The sequence below is a fragment of the Clupea harengus genome, chromosome 4, assembly GCF_900700415.2.
Source record: "Clupea harengus chromosome 4, Ch_v2.0.2, whole genome shotgun sequence".
Lineage (NCBI taxonomy): Eukaryota > Metazoa > Chordata > Actinopteri > Clupeiformes > Clupeidae > Clupea > Clupea harengus.
Genome location: NC_045155.1, coordinates 12,887,278 through 12,912,793, shown reverse-complemented (window position 1 = coordinate 12,912,793; position 25,516 = coordinate 12,887,278). Strand labels below are relative to the sequence as shown.

General features: G+C 42.9%; 1 protein-coding gene across 1 annotated transcript; it reads right to left on the bottom strand.

Annotated features, from left to right (window-relative positions):
• Positions 1-69: 69 nt before the first annotated feature.
• Positions 70-25,393, bottom strand: pik3cd (phosphatidylinositol-4,5-bisphosphate 3-kinase, catalytic subunit delta). Its single transcript, XM_031566277.2, has 23 exons — positions 24,625-25,393; positions 23,580-23,738; positions 22,170-22,398; positions 21,441-21,667; positions 20,286-20,465; positions 19,479-19,634; positions 18,895-18,984; positions 17,674-17,895; positions 12,423-12,519; positions 11,764-11,894; positions 11,344-11,394; positions 10,962-11,129; positions 10,555-10,676; positions 9,977-10,120; positions 9,783-9,882; positions 9,227-9,405; positions 8,872-8,981; positions 8,658-8,736; positions 8,366-8,533; positions 6,666-6,789; positions 6,027-6,172; positions 3,254-3,386; positions 70-2,934 (listed from the first exon to the last, which is right to left on the bottom strand). Exons 2-23 carry the CDS (start codon positions 23,700-23,702, stop codon positions 2,800-2,802), a joined length of 3,114 nt encoding a protein of 1,037 aa, XP_031422137.1. The 5' UTR covers positions 23,703-23,738; positions 24,625-25,393; the 3' UTR covers positions 70-2,799.
• Between the last annotated feature and the right edge of the window lie 123 nt (positions 25,394-25,516).

Here is a 25,516-nt window from a genome sequence, read left to right as displayed (position 1 = left end):
TGGAGCTTGATGGAGAAATCTTGGGTATCATAGGAACAGTGGTAATGAAAAAAACATTGTGCTCTTCAGTTTTTTGTAGGCATTTTACAGCAGTTTTATTTAACACATTTCCGTAAAGTATCAGTACAGATGCACAATCAATGTGCTCTTCTTCAAATGATAACAGTGAATGTTCACGCCTGTAAGCCCCCACCCCCATATATCACTATGATAAGAATTAACTGACCATCGCAAAATGATTCTTCATACCATCAGTGGCTGGAGTACAAAAGCCTTTCCAATTACACTGTACAACCCACACCCACAACAGTTTTGAGATATTAGATATCAAAGTGAATAGTGGCTCAGCTCTATCTACCCCTAACATCATATTTTGCTCATCCAAATAAGATGCTAAAGGTAGGCTGAGCAAAAATAAATATGGAGGAAAAATCTATTATTATGAGCTCTAACGAGTAGGATGTGCTCCTACCAATTTCATATTAAGCTGATTCACACTTTTGGAATGACTGTTTTGGTTGTTAAGACCCTTTCTGTCATCAGTGATATAATGGGAAGGGCTGATAAGAGTGCAACAGAAGAAATGATCAAGAGAAACAGAGGTACAGACCCATAGTCATCCAGCCTTTCATAGAACAGGAAACACAAATCAATTCATTTAACTTGATTTATGTTTCAAATACCTTCATTTGTAACGATTAGAAATAACTTAATTCCTATAGTGGAATGTCAGACATTGTCAGACATCATTTTTCACTACATGCCCTTATAATATGCTTATGTCAGAGTGTAATTTGGCTCTATGATGGGTTTGTACACTGATGAGTTCAAAAGAGCAAATCATAAATAAAATGCTTAGGCACATACAGTAGCTTACAAGTGCATCAATGGAACATACAGTGCTAAAACAGACTGAAAGCTCCAGTATAAATCTATTTTAATCAGTAATTTCTAGCTCTCTAACTTGCCCTGCCATTTTTCAAGGGGTAGATCAATTGCAATGATCTAAGATGAAGTAACCCATTCAGTAGTCATAACATTAACATGAACCCTATGTCATAAAAGTGACATAATCTTGTCATGAACAGGTAATGGCAGATGCCATGTCATGCCATTAGCTATCATGACAGCTGATTTTCAGTGATGTCCAGGTATTCATATTACAATCATCAGTAATTGTCAAGACAAAATGTTGGATGCTATAACAGCCTGTCATATTGTTTATAAGCTGCCATAGCATCAGTCATTTTAAAGGTTGACTTTATAATTACTGATTAGACCACAAAATAAACCATTAGCCATGATACGGTTTATGACAGGGTTATGTCAATCTTATGACGGCAAGTTGAAGGAAAAGTATTTTGAACTGTAGCAAAACAGTTCTCTGCAAAACAGTTCACTACAGAAAAGCTCAAGAATGGGCATTGACCTACTGAACATTTGAACAAAATCACTGAAAAATAAGCCTTTTACTCATCATACACACAATGTGTTATCTCTCAAGGCAAGGTTCAAACACTTAAGACTTTATCAGCAATAAAACATTAAAAAAATATTTTCAAAAAGCTAAATATATAGCACTTATAGTTCATATCTTTTTCCAAATGTGCCTCTGCCAAGCAGAAATTACACAAATACAAAATGTACCATTTGACCAAACATGAACACAGACAACCAAAATATTTAAAACACCTATAAACAAAATAAACTAATAGAAAAAACATCATAAATGTAAACCATAAAAAGGAACACTTTACGTGTCACCTACATATTCCTTATACCTCTATATCTTTAACCCACAAATATAGCTAGTATGTTTTTTGTTCCATCTGTGAAGTTAAATAAGCATACTAGTCTTTTCTGTGAGCGTATTTCATAAGCTAATTAATGGCTGGAATACACAGGTTGAATAAGCAACCTTTTAAATGCATTTCACAATTTAGTTGCAGTCAACTATGTCCATTGATCAGGTCTGATCAGTTCTCATGGCTTATTAAGGTCTTAGGGTCCTTCCAAGAAATATACATAGGCCAATCCATGGATTTACTCATGGAAACTGTAAACATTCAGTAAATTAAAGTGGGTCTTAAAAGAATAGTCGCACTTAAGTCAACCAAATCCACATGATTTCCCACTTGTCCTTCATGTGTTGTATATGCTGTGTGTGTGTGTGTGTTTGGTTGGTTGATGATTTTGGTGTATAGCTTCTAATGTACAGTTTATCAAACAGTTAAGTTAATTATTTCATAATCCAGGTCTTAATAAATACAAAAATAAATAAGGTAGGCACTCAGACACAGTGCATGTTTGTGTGTGAGGGGGCTGTTGCATGTCTGCCTAAACGGCACTGACTCAGAAATACCACTAGATGTCACTGCAGAGTGAAAAACAGATCTTCATTGCCCTTTCATCACATAATGGCTTTGTTGAGAACCAAACCAAAACATAACCAGTGACTGTTTGGACGATAATGGCCCACTACTTATCTGTAGAATATCGATCCACAAATATTATGTAGTATAAGTGGAAACCTAACCTTTTACAATGGAGTGGGCACTACATTGAGATGAATTACTGTCAAAATGTTTATCAGAGTTAAGGTATCCAGAGAAAAAGAGATGCAGCTTTCACAGATTCTGACTCAAATGAATATGGTATGCTGATAAGCATTTGCAGAAGATTTGAGGGAATTCATGTCAATTTGCCTGAGACTATTCTTAAGAAGTACATGCAGGCTTAGACAAATTGCAGTGCAATTTTCACCCTCTATGGCTCTAAATGGGTCTTCCATCTGTCCCATCACCTGTTGTCTTTAGCAAAACTGTGCATCATCCAGTTGACCTTGGTCTTCCAACTCTCTCTCAAAGCTTCATTGAATTTGACTTTGAAATTCTTCAGTGCCTCTTCCTCAGACTTCCCTAAAGCCAGTGAGTCCTTAGAAACAGGAAAATAAATGTCTGAATCAACTGCTTAAGCAATTACCACATTACTCTGAAGCATCTTGATACATAAAATTCAGTTTATTCTGTTACTGTTCAGACTAATTCTGGCTATAAGCATGGTAGAGGAAGGAAAAGCTATGACAGATAGCCTATACACCACTAACTACCAGTATAATATCGACAGCATTGTTATCTCACTGAAAAAGCTTTACATTATTAGTGCATGTGTAGTTACCCTTGTGTTAACACAACATGATTATTATATGGTATGCATTACGATATGAGCTGTACTGTGCTGTGCAGGACCCTACCTTCAAGTACTGGATGTCTTTAGAGGAGCTGAGCTCAGGAAGGCCAGCAGCTCTCATGAGAGCAAAGAGGTTCACAAACAAGATTCCATTCCTGCACAGTATCTTATAGGCCTGCTCACAGCAGTCCCGAAACCTGAGAGAGAGAGAGAGAGAGAGAGAGAGAGAGAGAGAGAGAGAGAGAGAGAGAGAAAGAGAGAGAGAGAGAGAGCTGTAAAGAAATGACTTTGTCTAGCTCCAGAATGCCGTGTTTTGTAGGTAGCGTTGAAGTGCGGTTCACTTCCACATTCCACACTTCCACAGCAGACCACTTATCCAGAGGGCGTTTTTATCGTGGCTGGTGACTTTAACCATGTCAACCTCAAGACGGTGCTGCCCAGCTTTGATCAACACGTAAAGTGTGCAACTCGAGGAAAAAATATTCTGGACTGTGTGTATTCTAATATTAAAAAGGGATACAGGGCCTCACCCCTCGCACACCTGGGCCAGTCTGATCACCTGTCACTATCCCTGATTCCAGCATATCGCCCCATCATTAAAAAACAAGAAGCTACCATCAAAACTGTTAGGAAGTGGCCTGAAGATGCATCTCTACAGCTCCAGGACTGCTTTGAACGAACAAACTGGACCTTGTTTTTTAATCAGGATGTGAATGAGTATGCCTTTGCTGTCCTCTGTTACATCAGGACCTGCATTGAAAATATCACCACCAACACCCGCATCAGGATTCCCCCTAACAGGAAACCCTGGATGACTGGGGAGGTCCAGGCCCTTCTGAGGGAGCGCAACACAGCTTTCAAATCAGGTGACAGAGCACAGTACAGCATAGCCAGGCACAACTTGAAAAAAGGCATCAAGCAGGCCAAAGCCATGTACAGGGAGAAGATTGAGGGCCACTTCACCAACAGAGACCCAACACAAGTGTGGCAAGGCATACAACAGATCACCAACTACCAGGGGAAGCCGCAACCCACCCACAAACACCAATGCCTCCTTAGCAGAGGAGCTCAACCACTTCTATGCCCGCTTCGAGACATCTGGGCTAGATAATGGAGCTGTTCCCCCACCTGCTGGCACAGACCACACAGCCATGGTAACAGCAGAGGAGGTAAGACACATCCTCAGGTCTGTGAACACAAGGAAGGCAGAGGGACCAGATGCCATTCCAGGAAGAGTGCTCAAAGAATGCGCATACCAGCTCGCAGATGTCTTTACGGACATTTTTAATATGTCTTTAGCCAAAGCGGTCGTACCAACCTGTTTTAAAACAGCAACTATTATTCCTGTGCCCAAGCAAAGCAACATCAGCACTTTAAATGATTATAGACCTGTGGCGCTCACTCCCATCATCGCCAAGTGCTTTGAGAGGCTGGTGGCGAAGCGCGTTAAGGCTGCCCTCCCTCGCTCCCTGGACCAGCATCAGTATGCTTACAGGGAAAACAGGTCCACTGAGGATGCTATCGTCACAGCCCTCCATACAACGCTGACACACCTGGACAAGAAGGAGACATATGTGAGACTCCTCTTCATAGACTACAGCTCGGCTTTTAATACCATCGTCCCCAACCGGCTGATCACCAAACTCCTTGATCTGGGCCTCAGCTACAGCCTGTGTATGTGGATTAAGGATTTCCTAACAGATCGCCCCCAGACAGTGAGACTGGGTCCTCACCAATCCTCGAGCCTGTCCCTCAGCACCGGAGCTCCACAAGGCTGTGTATTGAGTCCCCTGCTCTACTCCGTCTACACATATGACTGCACCAACACCCACACTTCAAATACAGTAATCAAATTTGCAGATGACACGACTGTGGTAGGACAAATCACCAACGGAAATGAAAGTGCCTACAGAGACGAAGTTGACAGACTGACAGGATGGTGTAAGCAAAACAACCTGACCCTGAATGTCAAAAAGACAAAAGAAATCATAGTTGACTTCAGACGGCAAAAGGCAAACCCTCAACCCCTCATCATCAATGGTGAGGAAGTGGAGAGGACCTCCTGCTTTAAGTTCCTGGGGGTTATGCTCTCAGAGGACCTGAAATGGTCGAGTAACACAACCGCCACAGTCAAGAAAGCACAGCAGCGGCTCTACTTCTTGCGAATACTGAAGAGAAACAACCTGTCTTCCGAGCTGCTTAAGTCTTTTTACCACTGTTGCATTGAAAGTGTCCTCACATACTGTATCACTGCATGGTATGTCAACTGCACAGACAAGGACAGGAAATCCCTCAGTCAGGTCATAAGGTCTGCGGAGAGAATAATTGGACTTTCACTGCCTCCCCTGGACGACATCTTTAGGACACGCTGCCTCCGCCGAGCATGTGGCATTTTGAAGGATGAGACTCACCCCGCAAACCTTCTCTTCACCCTGCTTCCCTCTGGCAGGCGCTACCGGGCCACTACAGCCCGCACCTCCAGACTGCAGAACAGCTTCATCCCCAGGGCCATCACAGAACTAAACAATCACACAACCCTCATACCCTCCACCCAGCACAACTGCACTTTTTTTAGTGGTTGCACAAACAAATTTCGTTGTGTATCCAATGCACAATGACAAATAAAGTCTATTCTATTATATTCTACATTAGAAGTGCTTAAAATGGGAGAGAATCACACCCTATTCATTTTAACAGATGAACCTTCCAAAACCACCTCCCACGAGACATATAAAATTAACCTTTTGCAATGGGCCTCACCATCTTTAAGGAGCATTGCATCATACCAGTTATTTCATGTATTCCCTCCTCACTGAGATACTGAGGTTTTCAGTCACCTTTCAAATTTCTCGCTGTTACTGGTCTTTCCCTCTTGAATCACATGGACAAAGTCATACGTCAGGATGAAAGGCACACGTTCCCTGTTGATCCCGAATTTGGTCTTGAAGTTCCCCAGAAAATGCCCAAAGTCAATGTGGAACAGCTTAAAAGGCAGAGACAGAGGAAACCAATGAGACATTTTACGCAACTTCCAAAGATAAAAAACATACTAATGTTGTACTTATAACATTATTAGCAATAAAACATGTTTTGTAAGATATATAATATGTTTCTAAACAAAGACATGAGGAATAGACTTATCCAGACATTATACTGACAATATATAGGCTGCTATAGTGTTGAATCTCTCTTTTTTGAGTACCATCATATATTATAAAAAACAAACTTGTGGTGTTGCTAAATTTGATGTATTGTTAGATAATGTCATGATATCTTTTCCCACAGAGAAGGAATGAAACACTGTAATGTGAATTCTTTATGCTTTTTACAAATTCAGGAAATGCCCATGGCAAATTTGCCGTCATCTGAATGTACAGTGCAATTCTTAGGCATCTACCCACTGAGATGGACACATGCAGGTAAAAAATGACTCAGTCCCATTACTTTTTTGTTTATACAAAGAAATGTATGATTACCTGCCCCGTTTCCCTTATCATGATATTGTCACTGTGGCGGTCTCCAATGCCCAAGACATAGGTAGCTACACAGTAACCAGCACAGGACAGTGTAAACTCCTCAATGGCTTCATCAAGTTTGTCCCTGTTGGCAAGAGAGTAAGGAATGCACACACACGCACACACACACACACACACACACACACACACACACACACACACACACACACACACACACACACACACACACACACACGCTGAGTGAGAGGAAGCTCCTCAGCTCTCTGTTGAACATTCTGCAGATAAAGTGCAACATGGGTCTGCAGGCAGCAGATGATTGACAGCACCACATTTGTCTTTGGCCCAGTCTAGACGCACACTGGGTTTATCATATTTAATCATTGCAGCACCAGGTTGCATGCCTGTCAGAAGCACTTGTGCCACAAGATGAACCAACATTTCCTGTGGGTTTGACAAACAACAAAAAAAAAAAGAAAGACTAACTGCATTTCCCCCTTGAATCTATGGTAACCACACGAGAGCGTCTTGCTTCTTCAGGCTTCCCTTCTGGACACCTACTAGAGACTTTGGAACCTGCGCTAGAACACAACACACTTTGCGACTGTGTAAAAGAAATGTGTTCATCAACTTCAACCCCAACATCCGGAAGATTACACCGGACCAGCATTGCAAAGTTGCAACTCACATTCGTGCCAAGTCCAGTTAGTAGGGAACTTGTGCAAATAACTAGTCCCACATGAGGATGTTTTAGCGAAGCGAATCAAGCAGGGACTTCATGTATCAAACAGAAGCTGGAGAACATACGGCTGATTTAATCTCCAGTGATTACCTGCACTGTTTCTAATGCAACTCATGCTACTAATGGCAGCCCATTCTCCTTTTTCACAACTGCTGTCAATGACCTTGACCACAAGAAATATTCTCAACACAATCTCCTCTAGATCTATGTCTATTTTGACCGGGCTCTCTGTGAAACTCGAATTTGGGCATCAGCCAACATCTGCTACACACACACACTTATTTATACTTATTTTTGTACAAATCGAGGGTGCCTACAAAAAAAGCGTGCACATATTAAAAAAACACGCAAACACACACACACACACAGATACACTCAAGCACACACACATACTAGACTGGTTAACAAAAGGTCCTTGTGAAGTCGAAACATGACGTCTCTCGCGGAGGGCAATGACGGCAATCAGCGTCAGTGCAGCCCATCATCTGATTTATAATTTACCCTGAGGGGACCAGTGTCTCCCTGCGTCGGCGAGCCCAAACACTGGCGTGGCATTCAGTGCCATCCAGGCCTCTCCGCGTGTAGCCAAATTCCTGCCGACAACCAGTCGTTCACTCCACTCCCAGCCAAAGCCGGTCATTCATGCATTTGTTTATCTGAGCTAAGACCATCCCTTGTCACATCATGAAGTCTGATATGATGTCGGATTGCAAAAAACACAGTTTCAACACTGCAAAAGAGAAGGTAACTACTGCTACAGATGAAAGAATAGCACACAGTACACAAAAAGAACATCTGTGCGTAAGTAAGGTGAGACATTTATATTTAACACCATCGCTAACGTCACCAGCTGTGTAGTACCGAGTAAGAAAATTACCCAAGGTAATTTCCCAAAGCTAAATCAGTGACAGACAGGTGCAGGTGCGGGTAAAAGACACCGTGTGTGTGCGTGCGTGCTCACCCTGGGTTCTTGGACTTGAGCCAGTTGAGCAGGGCGTCTTTGTTGAAGGCGGCCGTGGCGGCGCTGTTGCTGTTGTTGCGCTGGATGTTAGCAATGGTGTCCGAGTTCTTCACCACCTCGATCAGGCCCGTCTTGTTGCCCGTGGAGAGGCATCCATAGGGGACCATCCTAGGGTGAATGCACAGAGGCAGGGGGAGAGAGAGTGAGAGTCAGTGAATTTTTTTTTTTCTCCAGAAGAAGTGCCGTTGCCTCGGCAAACGGAGCAAACAAAATGGACAAACGAACTACAAACCTCAGGTTCAACCCCTCCTTCTTCCACAAAACGTCCATCAGCTGAATCATCTGGAGGGTCAGCATATCCTGGCGTAGGTCTGAAAGCAATTGCACACAACAGAACAAAGCGGCAATCACTGCAGACCTTCATCAACCAAAGTCGTCATTTCAATGTGGTGAGAGCAGAGCCTAGAAGGCAAACAGTAGTAGAAGTAAATGATCGCTTCTCTCACCGTCTCCATTCTTAAAAATGAGTCCCACAGTGTCAGACTGCATCCACTTATTCTTGTACATCAGCCAAAGGGGCTTCATTTTAGAGTCCATGAACTTGCACCGGTCTGCGCTAAAAAACAGGAAGTAGGACACTAATTTGACCACTCCGGTTACAACAGAAGTGATGTTCACACATGTGTTTATATGATGGGATCTTGAACTATCATTCGCACATACCTCGAAGGGGAACTACAGGTTAAGACTTTTGCAATATCAATAACCACCGATACTAAGTAACTTCTACATGTTACAACTTCTAAAGAACCCCAAAAAGCACTTTTTTAAAAGTAAGAAGTGGAGAAACAGCTGCAATACCAGATCTCTGAGAGGATGATGCTGGGTTTGAGTGGCGACAGCAGGTCAGACAGTGCCTCCATGTAGGCATCCTGTTTGATGCACAACTTCATGTCCTCCGTTGTCTGTGCACGTGAAGCCTTCTGAGAACCCGACTTCACAAAGTCGTTCAGGGCTTTCATTTTATTCAGAGCTTCATTCTGCCCCAGCAAAAGGTGGACAGGCAGAGAGAGAGAGAGAGAGAGAGAAAGAGAGAGAGAGCGATAGAAACATCCAGGGAAAGAGTGCCAGAGAAAAATGTTAACAATATATGATATAGAAAAAACAGGATGTGATGTGAGCTGTAGTTACATGCAATCATGCCAGTGTATAGATTTTCTTTAGCAGATACATATAACCTTTCAAAAGCTTGCATTGCATACGGTAACAGCACTGCACAATACTATATCATGCTACTATATTTCATATCTATTGATCTCAGGAGAAAATCAAAGTTCAGCTCTTACTTAAAGCAGAATGAAAAACTCAGGGAAAGAGACAACAAGAACTGGACACTGTTTAATGCTTCCGTCCTTACTTGTTTCACCAGGCTCTTCATGTGATAGATGCTTCCTCGACAGTATGCCTCAAGGATGAGGCCAAACCGCAGACTGACCGAGGACACATGCATTTCAGACCTGAGGAGGAACCAGAGAGTTCTGGTTAAGCCTGGGAGTACTTTCTCTTCTCAGAGAAAGAGGCAAGTCTGATATAGGAGGTTTCTAGGCTTACCTGAGGTGCCAGAAGAGGAAGTGCCCTATCCTCTTATTAGACAGGGCTCTCTCGAGAAGGAACCTGGCCAGGTCGCAATCGAGGTAAGACTCATACTTCAAGACCTGGACGAGCTGGAGTAGGTACTGGAAGAGTTCGTCATCACTGTAGAGGAAAGATTAGGGTTGCAAACACATACAAAGAGCTTTTAACTCCAAATACAGTGCTACCATAACAGTTCTGTCATCATAAATGGTCTGTCATTTTTAGTATTTTGACAATCTTTTTTGAACATTGTTTTTATTTCTTCCTTTCCTAACTAAATAAATAACAATTTAGTTGTCAGACATATTTGTCTAATACTTCCTACCATGAAGTTGGTATATAAGGAACCATGTATGTGTTTCACAACAACTCAGAGACAGTCCTTCCTTTGAGGCCCCTTGCCTGAGGCAGTCATTGAGTTTATACGTGGAGGCCCCCTTTTTTCTGAGAAAACCAGTATCTACAAATGTAGCTATGATGTACTGACCACAGATGATAAAAGATAGCTGAAATACACAGGAAAACACTTGGGCAGTTCTTGGTTTTGGGCCTACCGCAGTTTCCTCAGGCAGCGAATAGTGAAGGAGCGTACGTGCGGGTCAGGGAAGCAGTAGTCGAGCAGCTCCAGAGCGTGAATGGCTGGCAGGTCGGGCCAGTTCCGCAGCAGACTTACAATCTGATTGGACGACAGTCACACTTGATAAGGAGCACACTTGTGCAACTGCTAATCTTATACAACCACTTAGTTCTTGGAGGTGTTGTTCATGAGAACGCCTAAGGTTTGAGATGCTTTTATGAAAAAAAAGACCAAAAAAACAAATAACAACTCTAAAAATAAAGTTGAATGAATCAACGTATTAACAAAAACCCACAGACCCACTATCACAATGAACAGTTTTGCTCTCTCAAATAGTGAACCAATGGCCCATATGGTGCTGTTGCTGGGCAGTACAGTCTTTACCTGAGCCACATCCTCGTGCTTGTTCCACTTGGTGACCAGCAGGAGCTTAGAGAGGCTGTCAGGGTAGCGCTCACGCACCTCCCCTCGCATCTTCCACAGCAGCTCCTTCTCGTCCTCGAAGATCTCCGTGTAGTTCTTGTTGTCCATGATCACCTTCAGCTTCGAATGCTGAGAGTCCAGAGTTGAGGTGAAAGGTGACACAAAACAAGCATACCATCAACAAAAAAAAAAATCATTTATTTTAAAGCAGAATGTGAACCTCTATTGGATAGTTTGATTGTCAATCATATTCCATGCTCTAATAGGTTATAATAGCACTGTGGCATAATAGTGGGTGGCGCGCTCATAGGCTCCTTTTAAAATCTCTTCACACAAGCCTTACCTCCTCCTTTGTGGCAGCGGCCTTCTCTCCATTTATCTCCAGCCCACTTATCTAAACATGGTGGAAAGACTGTGTGAGTGACTGAGCAGACCTTTTTCTCCAAGCGAAGTGAAGTATGCGGCTTTCGACAAAATATAACGCACAGAGCGACGAGCAAGGACATTCGATGAACAATGATGTATGCGTGAAGTATGTGTGCACATCATTCTTGTAAGTGTATTACATGTAAGCATGTGATCAAGTGCATAGCTGTGTGTATTGTGCATTCATCTACATAAGCACACACACACACACACACACACACACACACACACACACACACACACACACACACACACACACACACACACACACACACACACACACACACACACACACTCCAGACATGTTTGCATGTGTGTGCCCAGAAGCGGGTCTTGCCTTGTCGAGAGGGGGGTAGCAGAGAGGGTGCGGTCGGATGATGGGGAAGCGGATGAATAGACAGGCGGTGCTGTCGATGTTGGGGTTCTTCTCCACAGTGCCCATGGGGTTCAGGAGGTCGCCCTTATCATCTGCACACAGAGTGGTGAAGAGGAGAGCAACATGCTGAGCTACAGAAACAGCCTTTCCCGACCCCCACTCACACACACACCGACCGCAGTTTTTGTCTGCTTTAACTGTCCAACCCTGACAGTTACTGTGTCACCGCACTAATCTTGTTACATCAAGAGCACGTACTCATTAACCCACAGCTATGGCAAAAGCTGAGCAAAACAGAAAACATTACTCATCATATCTATCATGCACTTCAACTAACGTGATTTTTGACAAAGCGTTTTAATGCTTTTGAATGGCTTTACTTGGTATGTAAATAATTGCTTTTTTCTCTTTTACTTAAAAGGGAAAAACCCCCATTGTCAGAAATTTGCATACCTTCACTGACAGTGAGTTCCAAAGCATCTACAGGTGCAACTGGAAACATTTACCTCACTAGAAAAGCCATGCTATTTTGATATTAGTCTCATAAAATAACACTAACATAACACTACAGTGTATATATTGTACAGTAATCAACAAAACAGCTCCCATGAATGAGGCACCTGGGACTGATGGCCACGTGGACAAAGACGCCTCCCCGGTCTTCAGCTGGTCCTTATAGTCGAAGACCATGGTGTTGACCCATGCCAAAGGACAGTCCTGGTAGACAGAGACAATCAATCAGAGCACAGACTTTCCACTGAGACACTGATTCAAACATCACTTTCATTTCCTCGCTGAGAGTCAGTTCAGCTCAGCTCAGCACCTGCACATGGCCTGATCCGAGTCTTCAGATGAATAACTGCCAAGCCAAAGTGATTAACACAACTAACACATCTCTATACTACATGACTTGGTAACTCCTACTGAGAATTTCCACTTGTGGTATGTTCTCAACGCATCACTGTGTGGAGGGACACCATCTCATTGCTTTGTGAAGTGCATAATTGAACACTTGTAATCATAATTAAAAGCGCAAAAAGTCCATTATTTTAAAAGGGAAATTACTATTAAAGGATATAATATTAGTTTCTTTATATTTATATAAAAGTAATATTTTTAAACGATCTCAATAATAATACTGTCATTATTTTGTAACTATTCTTTGTGCCAACCCTTCATCAACCTGCTTAAATGCTGAAATCTTGATTTAAAATAAGATGTTTAACAGAGAATGGCCAGTACACTCATCAGTTGACACCTCATGCGTACAAATATAGACTGTGGCAGCGAAAACAACAACAACAAAAAAATGACTACAAACTGACTGCAGGCGAGGAGCTGCTTCTCTTTTCCCCGTACCGGACTGAGGCGGCATCTCTGTGAGCGGGAACAGGAGGGCTGCAGAAAGCAGAAGTGGTACGGCGGGGGTTGCGAACAGCTGCCGACGACTACTACAGACATTACTGGGGCCATCACTCAGAGTAAGTGAACTGAGGAAAGGTGATGGGACAGAGGCGTTGACTTTGCCAACCCTACTTCTTAAGTGTGAAGCTAGGCTGTACTGTGACGATTATGGAACAAATATAGTATAGTAGTACAGTACAGTACAGTACATACAGTATAGTGTATTATAGTGGAGTGAACTGGATGGAGAGAATTTTGGGCTATGGACGCTAACCGCATTCAATTAATTGTTGGAGCCTTATGATGCCCTTCCAACTCCACAGAAGCAGTCAGTGGGTGGGTGAAGACAGAAGCGGCAAATTGTGCTTGGGTGTTGGGGCTCATTAAAATATAATCTGTCTGGGTATAAAACTAGCCTGACCCAGGGTCGCTCCATGTGGAGGCACAATCAGGTTTTTAAATAATTTGCGTGTTTGTTTGGGAATAAACAAGCTGAGTAAACTCTTTGTCAGTTAATGACGGGGACAGTAGATTTTCTTTTGTGCGAGAGGGGCAGAAAAGTGGACACCAGCACATACAAACAGTACTGGCAAATGGGGCAAAGTGTGGGACTGAAGATTGCTGGCTGCGTTGGAAGGCAACTTCGAACTCAACAGGATATTGTTATGACTGCTATGAAACCAGACATGGTGTTGTATTCTGAGTGTGAGCGCACTGTTTACTATATTGATCTAATGATTCCCTTTGAAGATGCGATTGAGGAAGCCTTTGAATGGAAGAAGCTAAAGTATATGGAACTGGTAACAGAAGCGAGGGAACTAGGTTGGAAAGCACTCACAAGACCAGTGGAGATAGGTGCTTTGTAGCTAAATGAACCACAACAACTCTGTTGGATTAGGGTTTTCGAGGATGGTCTCTCAAAGGAGCTTCAATGGAGTTGTCTGAGGCTGCTGAAAATGCGGTAGTGGCATGTGTCCTAACCCATCATGAGTATGGAGAAGGGTGGGTCTGGGACAGCCAGACTCCAATGTAGCGTTTTGGAGGTGTTGTGGGCCTAATTCAACATAACACTGATGAAGGACAGCGCCTGCTTGAAACTCCCAGTAAAATGCTCATGAAGGCAGTGATGCTGTTATATCCTGCTGCTCATGGTTGGGCAGTCATGTTGTGTTTAGCAGCTGTGGGCTACAGACAGCGTATGTTGCGCTATGAAGGAGTTACCCCGTGCGTTGTATGTTGCGGATGTCACCAGCCAGTTGTGCGCTGTTGTTGTGATATCCTGCAGCCCAGGATCTATGGTTGGGCAATTGTTATATTGGTTAGGTTAGGTTGTTGGATATGAGTACTTGCATGTGACAGTGAGGAGTGGTCGCTGTGGGAAGTCCCCAACCAATAGTACAGTATAGTATAGTGTAGTATAGTGCAGTATAATGAGTAGAGTAGACTAGAATAAAGTAAGGCCATACCCTCTGAACCTTGCTACCTTCTCGCTGAAGGTACTATATACAGTGGGGAAAATAAAGTATTTGAACCCCTGCCGATTTCGCAAGTTTGACCACTTGCAAAGAAATGTGTGATCTATAATTGTAATAGTAGGTGTATTTTAACAGTGAGAAACAGAATATCAACAAAAAAATCCAGAAAACTGCATTTTATAACATTTATGACTTAATTTGCATTTGATGCAGAAAATAAGTATTTGAACCCCTAGCAAAACATGACTTAGTACTTGGTGGAATAACCCTTGTTGGCAAGCACAGACGTCAGACTTTTCTTGTAGTTGGTCACCAGGTTTACACACATCTCAGGAGGGATTTTGGTCCACTCCTCTTTGCAGATCCTCTCCAAATCCTTAAGGTTGCGTTTTCAATGGGAGGGAATGAGGGAATGAGGTTCAAGCCCAATATTCCACGTTACATGGCCCCATCCATAGTCCCCTCGATGCAGTGGAGTCGTCCTGTACCCTTGGCAGAGAAACAGCCCCAAAGCATAATGTTTCCACCTCCATGCTTGACGGTGGGGATGGTGTCATATTCAGCATTCTTCCCCCTCCAAACGCGGCAAGTCGAGTTGATGCCAAAGAGCTTGATTTTGGTCTCATCTGACCACATCCTGTCTCCCAATCCTCCTTAGAATCATTTAAGTGTTCATTGGCAAACTTCAGACGGCCCTGTACATGTGCTTCCTTGAGCAGGGGGACCTTGCGAGTGGTGCAGTACTTCAAACCATTACGGCGTAGTGTGTTGCCAATGGTTTTCTTGGTGACTGTGGTCCCAGTTGCCTTGAGATCATTCACTACCTGTGTAGTTCTGGGGTTATTCTGCACCTTTCGGATGATCACCGATACCGCACGAGGGGATATCTTGCATGGAGCCCAAGACCTAGAGCGATTGACAGTTGTTTGGTGTTGCTTCCATTAACGAATAATCGCACCAATAGTTGTCTGCTTCTCACCAAGCTGCTTGCCGATGGTTTTGTAACCCATTCCAGCCTTGTGCAGGTCTACAATCTTATCTCTGACGTCCTTGGTCAACTCTTTGGTCTTGCCCATGGTGGTGAGGTTGAAGGTGTGAAGTATGATTCTTTGGACAGGTTTCTTTTATACACGTCACCAGTTGAGATCAGGTGTACCTTGTTAGGCCTAATGAGGACTAATCTGTGTGCTTCTTGGGCACATAACTGGTCATTGGGAGCCAGAATTCTTGCTGTTTGCTTGGGGGTTCAAATACTTATTTTCTGCATCAAATACAAATAAAGTCATAAATGTTATAAATGTTTTCTGGATTTGTTTGTTGATATTCTATTTCTCACTGTTAAAATACACCTGCCATTACAATTATAGATCACACATTTCTTTGCAAGTGGCCAAAGTTGCGCAATCGGCAGGGGTTCAAATACTTATTTTCCCCACTGTATATATATTAGCTATGGCTTAAATGACAGACTATTCATTAACAATGCCGTTTTCATTAATGAGAAAATCTAATGCGAGATCACTGTATGGCACAAGCACTGGCAGATGATGAATGAACATGAAGGCAGAGATTTGAGAGGAAGTGGATTGTTTTTCAGCATCCGCGGTAACAAAATTGAGAAATCCTCCACTAGATTTGTGACAAAGGCAGGCATTTCATTTCAGTTTGTGTTTTCAGTTCAGTGTTTTCAGTTTTGTTCATTTGCCTTTCTGCCTACTGCCGATTTATCGACTATTTAGTAGCACTTTCCTTAACAAATCGGTAATGATTGGGTAGTATCGCGCAAATGGATCTAGAGCCAACAACTCATAAGATCATAAGAAATTACTGAACAATTTCTAGGTTGCTTCTAAATGATAACCCCGCAACTTGTTGTGGTAACAAAAATATACAGAATGTAATAACTTAATATGTACTTAAATTAATTAAGGAAGTAATTTGTCAGTAATTCCAGCAGTATTCTATTGGCCACCATGTAAGAGCAACATGTTGATAAAACTGAATTATTATTTTAATAAAATGTCACAAAATTATTCTGTGATTAGGGGAGGGCCAGTGTAGTTGCCTAGTAAAATGGTAAAATACAGGAATACAGTCATTACCTCAACACACAGGAATGTCTAATTTGCTGTAAATGCAATAACAAAGATACATCATGGGAAAATGTGAATCTGCATTTTGCAGATTTAATACCATTTAGTTGTCATTTCATTCATAGGTTAGTCATACAGACATAGCAAGAAAAATAAATATTAACCGGCAATTCAGCATTTTACATCCGTGATACCGTGTAATTTCCTCAAAACGTAGTTCATTTCTTTCTTGAAAATGATGAGGAAAATACTATGAAAAATACTATTCAACATTTGTTGACAATACTGGCACTCTCGCAATTACTGAATTATTGTTTTTATTAACATTTAACTCTTAAGTCATAACTCTTTACCTTGACTGGAAGTTATCAAGTAAAGTGATCAATTGTTAAATAATTACGTATTAACTACAAGATATTGCCATTTTGTTGCAGACTTGTTACCAACTAGTTACCACAACAATTGCTAGATTATTGTTTAGAAAGAACTAGGAAACTATTAAGTAGTATGTGGGTTATTATGGGTTGTTACTAAGGTTTTAGATGTTCGACTATTCACTGATTACCATGATTCTACCAACTTTTAGAAGTAGAAGTGCTAACAACTATTCAACGCAATAAGATTCCTAATGACCACTTCGGAACAGATTACTGTTTTAATCATAAACGCCTCAAACACACTGTGACACAATCAGCATTGTTAAAGCTTATTGTACAAGCTTGCTTCACCTCCTTTGCACAGTCCCACCCACCAGATTCCTCAAACCTCCTATCTCAGTGTGCTTACTGCTGATTCCTCAAACATCCTATCTCAGTGTGCTTACTGCTCGCTTGCTCAAACATCCTATCTCAGTGTGTTTACTGCTCGCTTGCTCAAACATCCTATCTCAGTGTACTTACTGCTCGCTTGCTCTTCTTCTTGGTAGAGCGGGGCTTCTTGGTGGTGGCGACGACAGCGTAGAGGGCGAAGCAGAGGCGGGTCATGCGGGGCAGGTCCCCCACGTTGATGTCGAACACTAGCTTCTGGTCCCACACCGGTTCCGAGCAGACGTTCACCTCGCTGCTGGTCACCACCTTACACAGCACCTCACTCCCGTGGAACAGACCAGCCTGGACCACGAGCTGAGAGACGGATGTGGAGAGAAGGAGGGAAAAGATTACGTCATGATTACGTTGCCGTGTAATAAGGTGTCTATTACTCAGAGCTTGGAATGTATATTTGATTTGAATTGCGCAGGGGACCGATTCTTAATATATAATATGTCTGTAATATTATTAATAATTGTAATGCTTTAAGGATTTTAAATCCAAAGAATCATTCATTTTTTTATTTTTTATATTTCAAAACAAGCGAGGTCGCAGGTAGTATTCAAGTGCAGGGTATCTTGGACACATTTGCTCCAGCAAAAGAGACCCAGGAGGACATTTCATAAAAGCCACTATTTGGTATGACTCACAGGCTACTCGGAGGAAAAACCGGAAGTGCACTGACTCTCCGTAGCCAAATATAAACCAGCAGCATCCTCATAAACCAGAAAATAGACTGACGCAGAAACATTTTACAATTCATACTCATCAAACAACCCATGGGGGCAGCACATCAGTGAGTGAAAACACAGCACTAAAAATGGTCAGCATTTATTGTGTGACAGAGACACAAACACACACACACACACACACACACACACACAGTGGGAGAAAGGGGAAGAGAGAGAGAGAGAGGAGGGAAAATATTTTAAACTCCAAGCAACATGGCTTGTCACAAACAGCATGACTTTTCATTTCACTGCCATAAGGCCAAAAAAAAAAGTTGTGAGTGTGTGAGTGTGTGAGCACACATACTGGCCTTTTCTAAGAATTTGGGCCCCGGAGAGAGCCGTGAAAGCCAGATAGTCCCTCCCCACTTCCTGTTTTTGAAGAGTTTCACTCAACCGCTTCTGATGAATTATGGGAAATGTGTGGTCGGGGTCACATGACCGCACCGGTTAAAATCGTACCTCTTGCTACCTCCAAAGATGAGCTGCAGTCAGCCTAAGTTATTCAGCATTTTGTACCCACGACTGCACCCACGCACCAAGCGTCACAACACACACCAAACAAACGCTACGTAAATGGTCCCACCTTCATGCCTTCGTCTGCATTGACTCGGCTGCCCTGCAGAAGCTGGATGTAGAAGGGCTCCTGGATGGACCGCAGGGAGGAGGTATTTTGCTGTAAAGAAAGTGGAAGACGGAGTCACCTGTAGATTAACTCTGTTTAAGTTCATTTTCATTTCTTATGTGTCTGTTACTCTGCAGAAGAAGTAAACAAGGAGGTGTGGTAGATTCTTGTGTACTTCGCGCAAAGTCAAAATGAAACACGCGCACAACAAGAACGGAAACTATTTTACAATGTGTGAAGTTGTAAAACACTTGAACACTGAGTGTTACTTTTATTTACAAGGGTTAAGGGCTATAAATGCAAACACTTATTTTTCTTTACTCTTTAACCCCAACTGATCAAGATTGAACCCCAACTGATCTAGGTTGAACTGAACTATGTGTAAAAAAGTGTAAAAGATTTGAATATGTAATTTTTCTGTGAAGGCTATACCGCCAAGGAAGTGTTTTACTCTAAGTCAAAGTCCAGAGCACAGGTTGAATTACAAAATGCAAGGGGCAGAAAACAAGTGTGGTCCTCTGTTAATAAAAGACCAAGCCTCTCACCTTCTTGAGGGGCAGTGGGGGAGGTTTGGACGAGGACCGTCCCTTAGAGACTTGGTTGCTCAAGCAGCTCTGATCTTCCTGATACTTGCTGATGGTAGAGCGATGAACCATGATTAAAAACGGAGTCTGGCCGCCGTGCAGACTCGAGAAAATATACTGCAAGAGGGTGAGAGAGACATAGAGATAGACAGAGAGAGAGAGAGAGAGAGAGAGAGAGAAATGAGAGAGAAAAGAGAGAGTGGGGGAGGAAAAAAGAGAGAATTTCATAGTTGCAAAGCAGCTGCTCTGCTGCATCCACAAGCAAACAGGACCAGACATCCAGCTCCAGAGAAAGAAGTGCGGTGGGTGCGATCACAATCAGATCCCGGGGCCTGTGTTCATTTATATAATGCAGCTCAAATCTCATTATGTTCTCTGTAGTTCACCGTTAAGGAGCCCTGGTGCAGCTATGAGTCACCACAGCAGGTAGCAGGAGTTTTACGATCAACAATGACCCCCACGTTGTCTGAAGAGAAGTGAATCTGAATCAAGGCCAGTCGGAGTCTAAAATTAACGGCGGGGGCTACTGTGAGGCGTTTTTTTTTGCATGAAAGCACTCTGTCTGCTGAGCTGAGCTTAGACATTGAACTCTGCTGTTTTACTTCACATTTTTAACTGGTAGGAAAGTCTTCATTAAAAATTTCAAAAGTATAATTGTTTGTAAGTAGTGGTTGGGGTAGACATGATGGTCATAGAGGTATGCAAACCTGTACAACATTACAAAATACATCCAGAGGTATTTCACTGTGCAGTGTTACTGATACGCACCTTGAACTGACAGAGAGGGTACTTCCCGTAGACGAACTCCCACCTCCCGTGGATCTGCAGGGTGTAGTCCTCTGGCTTCTCCTTGCTGGACGGCCGGAAGACTGTGGCCTTCTTCCTCAGGGCCTTGCCGATCAGCGTACCCGGCACGTCCTGGGGCTCCACCTGGAGCATGAAGCTCTCCTGGGGGCCGGACGAGGCGCAGAAAACGGAGTCATTCGATTCCGACACGGAGAGGAAAAAAAGATAGAGACAGAGATGGATAGATAGATAGAGAGAGAGAGAGAGAGAGAGAGAGAGAGAGAAATCAATCAGGGATCGTCATGAATATTTAAAGAAGAAGAAGGGAAAAAACACAGGCCTTGTATGTGCTGATCTATGAGCTGAAGACACAGAGTGTCAAATGTCAGGCGTACTGTGGTGTACCCAATCACAGGCCACATTCCCTTCAAGCATGTTTATGCAGCACAAGTCAAGCATGTTTATGCAGTACTAGTCAACAGCATGTTTATGCAGTACTAGTCGACAGTCGACATCAGACTGACTGCATGTTTATGCAGTACTAGTCGACAGCATGTTTATGCAGTACTAGTCGACAGTCGACATCAGACTGACTGCATGTTTATGCAGTACTAGTCGACAGTCGACATCAGACTGACTGCATGTTTATGCAGTACTAGTCGACAGTCGACATCAGACTGACTGCATGGTTATGCAGTACTAGTCGACAGTCGACATCAGACTGACTGCATGGTTATGCAGTACTAGTCGACAGCATGTTTATGCAGTACTAGTCGACAGTCGACATCAGACTGACTGCATGTTTATGCAGTACTAGTCGACAGTCGACATCAGACCGACTGGGGTGCCTTTCAACTTTGAGGACTTTTTCTGGAAGTCTTTGAAATGCCACAGCATTTTGCATTCACATTTGGCATGGTTTTGCCTCTCACTGACACTGCAGAGGTGCTTGGTGTGGGTGGGGAAATTACACACTAGAATCTGTTATAGTAATTCCATGTTGTTTTTGCAAACATGTAGATATGTAGGTCAATGAAAGTAATAGCATAGAATTCTGCAAAAAAAACACTCCAGATACAGCATCAGTTCTAACTTGTTTGAGGACAAAAAACGCAAAACAGAAAACAACGGTCTAACCTCACTGGCTTCAAACTTCACATTGACAAAGATCTTCTTGATGTTGCGTAACTTCCCACTGTGTGACATAGTAGGGCAGGGCTCCAGGTCGCAGGGGAAGCTGTACTCCATCCACTCGTGCCACGGCAGACGCTGGCGCTCCTGGGCGCGCTCCTCGCAGAACGTGCGCATCTTGGTGCGGAACTCGTTCACTTCGTGGTTCTTCTGCGCCTCGAACTCATGCATACCTGTGGAGGGAAGCAGGTATTATGTCATATGTCATTATTAGTGTGACTGACTGCTGCTGAACAACCTGGCCTGGTGCTAAAACAAGGAATCAATCTGTAGAGGAGGCTAACTGATCAAAAATAAGAAATATAACACTCAAGTATTAAATTAAGGGCTTCTCTATCTTACATAGCAGAAACATAAAGGGAAAAAATAACACAAATTATTATTTAATTCACTTATTACATGTTTGGTAAATATGCAGGTACTGCTATCTAACTACCATTCAATAAGCTGCCAGCGAAACCCAAGCAAACATCTAATGACAACTGGAGAGCCAGTGAGCCAGAAAGAGACAGATTGTGCTGTGGGGCCTGACAGCAGACCAGAGTTCAATGCAATGACTATGTCTTTTTCTTCAAGCAAACACACGGTGACATAGGAGATAGAGGTGGATACGCGCTCTTGGGAAGAGCCAGTAAACACCCTGCCAGGTGTTGACTGACAGATTTAGGGACAGACCTTTGCCAAGGAGGAGGCTGATCTGGGCGTTGATGAGCTTCTCCACACGGTCCCCCTCCCGGGCCACCAGCCGCAGGATGGGCAAGAAGGGCCGCACTTCGCCCAACCGCCGCTGCTCATCCTCCAGGTCCTCCCGTTCCGCTGTTATGTTGATGCAGGTGAACACGTATGCATCGGGGTCACCAAGCGCGCCATAGAGGGGCTCGCTCTGCGCGTTACGCCACAGCATCTGACACACACACGCACACATATGTGGTCATTCACAGTCATCTGTGCACGTCCTCCATCAGATTTAGCTTGTACTAAATTTGTACACACATACAAACATGCACACACATACAAACATGCACACACAACCTTGGTCTTTTACCGCAAGCACTGTCACGCTCTAAGCAACACATGCATACACATATGCATACATTTAAATGCACGTATACGTGATAACTGTCACCCAAATGCATGTACACACACATCACATCAACTTTTAAACACACGTGTACATAGAAATTAGAATCATCTGGCCTAACGACAACATCCACAGATATAAAAAAGAAAGAAACGAACAACAGCAAATGTGTGAAAAAGGAGATGCACTGCATTCAAATGCAGTGCTTTCAAAGAGAGAGCCATTAGGGTCCGTATTAGTCACAATGGACACGCCGTTCTGTTCAATACAGACATCTGACTGTATCCTATACATCTGGCAGTCTGGGTATGGTGATTTTGATGAATGATTTTGTGAGAGTGCTTTTCACTTTTGTGAATATCAAATGTAAATAATCTTCTGATTTTAAAGGCAGCCAGTAATCCTTGCTTTAGCCTTGAATAACAACGAATTTCCACTCGAACATACATCACTAAGAACGAAGGACACTGTAAAAGTCATTTGACTACTGTACTAATAGAGGTTCTCAGCTGTTTGCTATGGTTGGGTGATTTTGAAAACAATTCTGTTCCACATTAGATACAGTAGATCTGTAAGATCATGCAAGCAATCAAATTTCTGGTCATAAAAATATACATCCATCAGTATGCCCACAACTTTGAGTAGTCACCAATGTTTCAGTCAAGACCTCTTAGCTTTAAATGGTCAATGTCTTCATCTCACAGCAACATGGCCATGGTGACTTCTTGATGCAACTGTCACCCTGTACTTTGCAATTAGTCAAATCTCTGCTCATAACCTATGCATCCATTAGTATCATGTAGTAGTACCATCAATGTTTTCAGTCAAGCCCTTCAAGTTATAAGTGGCCAATGTCCCCCAGACTACTAATTGACTTGAGTGACTTCCTGCCAGTGCCACTTTCCAAACACTTTGCTGCCACACTTAGTTGCAATATGGTGCCCCTTGGATCACACATGTGGAGGCAGCCCACTTCCAACATATGGCCTGATGGGACAAATTACCTTCTTGATGGTAGAGATGGTGTCATTGCGCGACACGTCCAACCTGAGATAGATGCCGGTGGGCAGGAGGAAGTCCACGGTGACCTGCTGGCCCTCCGCCTCCCACACATCCTGCATGCCCATGGCGGGAGGCCAGTCATCTATCGACAGACAGCCTCACTGCCGGACACACAACCATACACGTGAGCTTCAGCAGACAGTACAAACAGACACCTCAGACACACAGTACTGCATGGTTCAATTAACTACATTTGCGATACTTTACGAGAATCTGTAAAGGTGGATCTTTCAAATGCATGTGGCTACCACTGGTTATGCATCTAAATGAATAGATAAGATACATTTAGGTTAGCACTTTTCCTTAATAATATTACTCTGAGATTTAGCAACAGATGTATTGCAGTGTCAATCATTCATTTTTTAGCCTTGAAATACACACATTTAAAAATGCAAGTTTAATTATTGGGGTATATGTCAAACTATACATTTAACATACAGACGACAAGCACTCACAAATAAAGGACACAAGACAATTGTACGAACAGCGTCACAAATCCTACGAGGTCCTTCATCATGGACAGAAGAGCGGTCATCTTTACTGGCCAAATCGTTTTATTTAAGGCGACCATATCAACAGTACTTAAATAACCCCCATAAAACACATTATTTGTAAAGCCTGTATTCGCGTAAATCGCAAATCGTATTGAATACATTATGTTATAGCTTCGTTGATATTTTAAGTTTCTGTGATACTGTAGCCCGTCATAGTGAGGTGACATGCGTAAGGGATTTTTTGTAACCGTGGCGCACATCAAAATATGTAACTGACACCGACTGAAAAAGAATACACCACCAAAATGTTTCCTTGTCGGGAATACAGCAATGTATTTAGCCAGTCATGCATGAAACAAACATTTATATTTAGGTGACGACGTCTTTAAAACCGGCGTACGCGATGCTCGTAATGTTGTCCACGCCAATAGCCTACCACAACACGATAAAGACAGTTATGATGCTTAAAATGTAGGGCAAACCACCCACTTACCTCTGCGTTAAAAGACTTATCAGTTGGTCATAATTCCATTTTAGTTCTCCATAATGTTCCTTTCGACAGTCCTTGATGTCAGGATGGAGAATCCTCTTGACTATGAGAACACAACAGTTTACAATTCCTCGCCGTTAAGCCACACGACTCCGAAGTCTATTTGGGTGTCAGGGAGGAGGTGAAGATCTACAGTGTGCTCTGCGAGATCTCCCAGAACATTGAACTGGGGGGAGGGATCATCTCTAAAGTTTGCATATGGTAGGTGGCCTGTTCTTCGCCACAACGCTCATGTTCAGCTTTCTAGGCTATGCTTTTTGAAGTTATTCATTATTCATGCGATTGCTTAATCGGACCTTTACAAAGGAATGAACTAAAGTGGCCTCCGTGTCTTCAACCGTTGTTCTACTTGATGCAATCTCGCAAATATGGAAACTGAAACTTGGGATTCTGGCATGTACACTAGCCTACAGTCGACCCAAAATATCCACGAACAGGCCAAATAGATTTTGACGTACACAAACACGTCTAAATTCAGCCGAAGGCTTGTGTTTATTTAATTTCTTGTGGGTATTGGCAGGTCAACCAGTCACCCTTAAACATATAGCAAACCAACAGGCGATTGGACAGAAGTGAACATACAGACCACGATCGGTCTTACTTTTCTTCAAAGATAAAGCCATGTGCCACCCGTGGCGTTGGTTATGTTCCATCACTCAAGTTTGTACGATGTGTTTGTATGTTTGTCGTGAACAGGCAGGCCTACCTCAAACTAAGGACCAATGGAGGGTTCTGGGTGACTCTTATAGTTCACACTTGTCTACATTTTCTATCCACTAGCAGTGGTCTCCACATCCTTAAAGCCTAATATTTTCTGTTAATATGAAACTTGTAT

Bases quoted from the DNA above. Each gene is read 5' to 3' on its own strand.
- pik3cd (XM_031566277.2), bottom strand. From the start codon at position 23,702: ATGGGCATGCAGGATGTGTGGGAGGCGGAGGGCCAGCAGGTCACCGTG. The intron at 9,883-9,976 runs GTAAGCCTAGAA...GTTCCTCCTCAG, and splicing joins TTCCTCTTCTGGCACCTCAG to GTCTGAAATGCATGTGTCCT. The intron at 2,935-3,253 runs GTAGGGTCCTGC...CCTGTTTCTAAG, and splicing joins AAGACATCCAGTACTTGAAG to GACTCACTGGCTTTAGGGAA.